The sequence below is a fragment of the Grammomys surdaster genome, unplaced genomic scaffold, assembly GCF_004785775.1.
Source record: "Grammomys surdaster isolate TR1022 unplaced genomic scaffold, NIH_TR_1.0 126198, whole genome shotgun sequence".
Lineage (NCBI taxonomy): Eukaryota > Metazoa > Chordata > Mammalia > Rodentia > Muridae > Grammomys > Grammomys surdaster.
Genome location: NW_021621003.1, coordinates 3,375,892 through 3,379,747, shown reverse-complemented (window position 1 = coordinate 3,379,747; position 3,856 = coordinate 3,375,892). Strand labels below are relative to the sequence as shown.

The 3,856-nt window shown below is 42.3% G+C and overlaps 1 protein-coding gene and 1 long non-coding RNA gene across 3 annotated transcripts in view; one reads left to right on the top strand and one right to left on the bottom strand.

The window, feature by feature from the left end:
- Positions 1-3,856, top strand: part of Cgrrf1 (cell growth regulator with ring finger domain 1) — a 21,549-nt gene that overhangs the window by 5,513 nt on the left and 12,180 nt on the right. The window contains exons 1-2 of one of the 2 annotated variants that reach the window (XM_028758593.1): positions 779-826; positions 1,901-2,040. In XM_028758593.1, the coding sequence (XP_028614426.1) occupies positions 1,977-2,040 (64 nt within the window). In that variant the 5' untranslated portion in view covers positions 779-826; positions 1,901-1,976. Of the gene's footprint in view, positions 1-778; positions 827-1,900; positions 2,041-3,856 lie in introns of those variants that run through there. The other variant, XM_028758592.1, reaches the window with a different exon arrangement.
- LOC114613323 overlaps positions 2,314-3,856 on the bottom strand; it is a 2,818-nt gene continuing 1,275 nt past the window's right edge. Inside the window, exon 3 of the long non-coding RNA XR_003710164.1 lies at positions 2,314-3,476. This is a non-coding gene — a long non-coding RNA (uncharacterized LOC114613323). The remainder of the gene's footprint in view (positions 3,477-3,856) is intronic.

Below are 3,856 nucleotides of genomic sequence, written 5' to 3'. Positions count from 1 at the left end.
CTCTCTCTCTCTCTCTCTCTCTCTCTCTCTCTCTCTCTCTCTCTCTCAACTTGCGGTTGGAGCACTGCACAAGCTTTACATGGATTCTAACTCAGGTCCCCATGCCTGCTCAGCACATTACCCACTGAGCCAGCTCCCTAGCCTCTCTGGCATTTTGTTTTGTTTGGAGACTGGGTTTCTCTGAGTAGAAACTGTCCCTCGATGTCCTAAAATTCTGTAGACCAGGCTAGCCTTGAACTCACTGCCTTTTGCCTCCTAAGTACTAGGATTAAAGCGTGCACTACCACACCTGGCCTGGTTTTCTTTTAAAGAGACAGTTTCCTACAGTGGATGTGCAGATCTAGTGTATGCTGTCTGCCAGGTGTTATCAAATACATCTGTACAATATCAATTTGAGCACCACACACTGCTGGGCTCTTCTTGGCTTTCCCAGGGATTCCTACACTGTTGCACCCAGAAACAGCCTTGCTCGCTCTCATTTCTACCATAGATTAGTTTTCCTCTTTTAGGATTTCATAATAGAAAATCATACAGCATTGTCTTAGTTAGGGCTTTACTCTGTGAACAGACACAATGACCAAGGCAACTCTTATAAGGAGAACATTTAATTGGGGCTGGCTTACAGGTTCAGAGGTTCAGTCTATTATCATCAAGGCGGGACCATGGCAGGCATGGTGCAGGAGGAGCTGAGAGTTCTACATTTTGTTCTGAAGGCAAACAGAAGACTGACTTCCAGGCCCACGCCCACAGTGACACACCTACTCCAACAAGGCTACACCTCCTAATAGTGATACTCCCTGGGCCAAGCATATACAAACCATCACAAGTAACTACTTTTTGATATTTTTAATTTTGGGGGGTTTTTGTGGGGGGCTTTATGTGCATGTATGTCTGTGTACCACTTTTGTGCCTAGTACCCACAGAGACCAGAAGAGAATATCAAATCCTCTGTTACAGACAGTTAAAAGCTACCATGTGGGTGCTAGGAATTGAACTCCGGATCATCTGGAAAAACAGAGAGAAATCTTAACCGTTGAGCTGTTTCTCCAGCCCCTATAGTTTTGAAAATTATTCATACGGTTATAGCAATATACTTCTCTTTTTGGTGCTGACTGTTAATACATTATCCCTGGAATGTGCCAGTTTGTGAGCTTGTCTCTACAGACTCTTTTCTGTTCTGTTTCCTGTTCTTTCTTGTCCCTCAGTGCTGTGTGTTTGGAGAGAAGGAAGTAATCAAAGTATGCACACAGCTGAAGTCCACCGACTTCATTGTGGATTTCTTTTAGGGCACTCTGTTTAGATTGAGTAAACCCGGCTGGTTTGTAATTTTACTGGCTATTTTATTTCATTTCTTTATCCCCAAGCTTGCTCTGTGTGGATTGTCACAGTTCGTGCTTTTGCATAGTTTATACAACTTTTAAAAGTATATTATGTAATGAAATTCTGTATTTGATACTTTGCTTTGTTATTTTAAAAATTCCAAAAGACTATTTGATAGTTTAACAGTTCCCAAGCCTCATAAATCATAACAAATAGTCTGAATATTGAGTAAACATTTGCTTTTCATATCTTTTGAGGATAGTTCTATAATGGCTACGTTGGTTATTCTAAGTATAATTTACCTAAACTTGCTGAGCTCTTATATGGTGATCCACAATATAAAGCCAAGGGCAAGGGCAAGCTGCTTCCCCCAGCCCCAGGGTGCACTGCAGTTCTGTGAGACCTCCCTCTGACCTCCCTTAACTCTAGATTGATTCTGCACGACAGTGTAGATCAGTGACTGCACCTCTCTTCCTGATCCTTATTTTAAAAAGGAATATGTAATGAAGCCTAACATACATTTTATGTGACATAAAGTTTCAAATTTGTTGAAGTTATGTTTATCTTTACCTTTTTTTAGGTTTGGTTGGGATGTTCCAGTAATTCTGAGAAATTCAGAAGAAACCCAGTTCAGCACAAGAGCATTCAAGAAACAAATGAGACAAGTGAAGAATCCTTTTGGCTTAGAGATCACTAATTCATCCGCAGCTTCCCTAGCAAGTTGGTGGCTATTTCCAACCTTTCCCTCATTTAGTGTCCCCTGTTCTTAGCCCTTCTGTCTTCTTTCTGTTGCTCTCTCTCCTCATTAAACTTAACCATTTATTGACCTGAGCACTGCAGATGTGAAGATGAATGTTTTTACATTTAATTTTGGAAGAGTTTATCCAGTAGTTAACAGAGACAGATGTACATGGAGAGGAAAGAAGTACAGCACATGTTAGTGGACAGTCTGTTAGGATGCTAACTATGCCACGGTCAGTGATTTATCCAGTAGTTAACAGAGACATTGTTTATGGAAGAGAATGAAGTACAGACATGTTAGTGGATAGTCTGTGCCACAGTCATTGGTCCTCAGTAACATAATGATCAAATGTGTAAAACAGTGAGTTTAAGGTTGCTGGCTGTTTTAAGAACTGATTTATAATCTGAAATTATGATATTTTAGTGTACGTTATTTTCATATAATATTCTGGTTTTGCTGTGGTAATTACAGTGTGCAGGCTGTAATTGTTTCTGTGTCTGGAAAAATAAATTGTTAGAAGGACTTCTTAGGAGCCATGGAGGTGAATTGTGAAGAAATAAAAGTTAAGTCTGCCACAGTAGAGACACTTTGGAAAGTCCTTGGAGAGAGCATGTGCTCATCCCAGTCCCTTGTAGATGTTTTCTAGTTGTCTCCATTGAAAGATAATCGGGTGTTTTGGGGTGTGTGGGTGGAAGAAGTGGGAGCAGAGCACCCAGAGGTGAGAAGTGCAGAAAGGTGAGAACCAGGGAGTCTTTGTGGCTCAGACAGGGAGGGGCAGGTGTGATGTTACCGTCAGCTGTTAGTTGGACAGACGCTGGCTTTACTTGCTTGTGAGGGATTACCTTGATTGTGGTGACCCAGGTAAGAAGGCCTGCCCATTGTGCTTGGCGCTAACCCTTGGCTGCACCCACGGACTATATACACAGAAAATGAGAAGTGAACGGCAATGTACATTCGTGGTGTGAACTGAGTGTGAACAAAGTGTGAGCAGCTGCTTCAGGTCCAAGCCACCCTGAATCTTCACCATGATGGCCTGTGCACTTGAGCTGTAGCCAGAATAAACCTTTTCTCCCCAAAGTTGCCATTCCCAGGGCATTTTTATGACAGTAACAGGAAGCGAGACTAAGACAATAGGTTAGAGAGAAGAGTCCATGAAGACTTGATTCTTTGCATGGGTTTCCATAGACAACACTGAAAACAGAAGTAAAATGGGAGGCATATGGAGTTTGGAAGAAAACACTGAATTCAGTTTTGCATCTGTGGATTTTGAAATGCTTTTGTTACTCTTCAGTGCAGATGGAGATTTAGGAGCAGAGGTGCTCACCTTCAACACCTTTCATATCTTAACAACAAATGTAATCGTTCTCAGCTTTTAGCTTATTCTTGCCACCACTTCTTTTTCTTTCCTTCAAACCTGTTTCAAACAAACAAACAAACAAACAAAGAAACTGTACAAATTGGAGCCAGGAACATGGTTAAAATGCAACCATGAGGACCAGAGTTCAGATCCACACACAAACTTTCAGGAGGGTGTAGAGGCCTGCTTCAGAAGGTGGAGATGGGATACCCGGGCAAGCTGGCTAGCAAGAGGAGATATCTCTGAAGCTGTGGGTTGAGAGATCCTGCCTCAGTGAGAACATAAAGGTGACCAAGGAAGATTCTCAACATTAATCCAGAAAAGCCATGTCAGGGTGCAGGTGCACACATGCTGGCGTGCCCGCACACATGCACACATGCACAGCACACACACACATGCACAGCACACACATGCACACATGCACAGCACACACATGC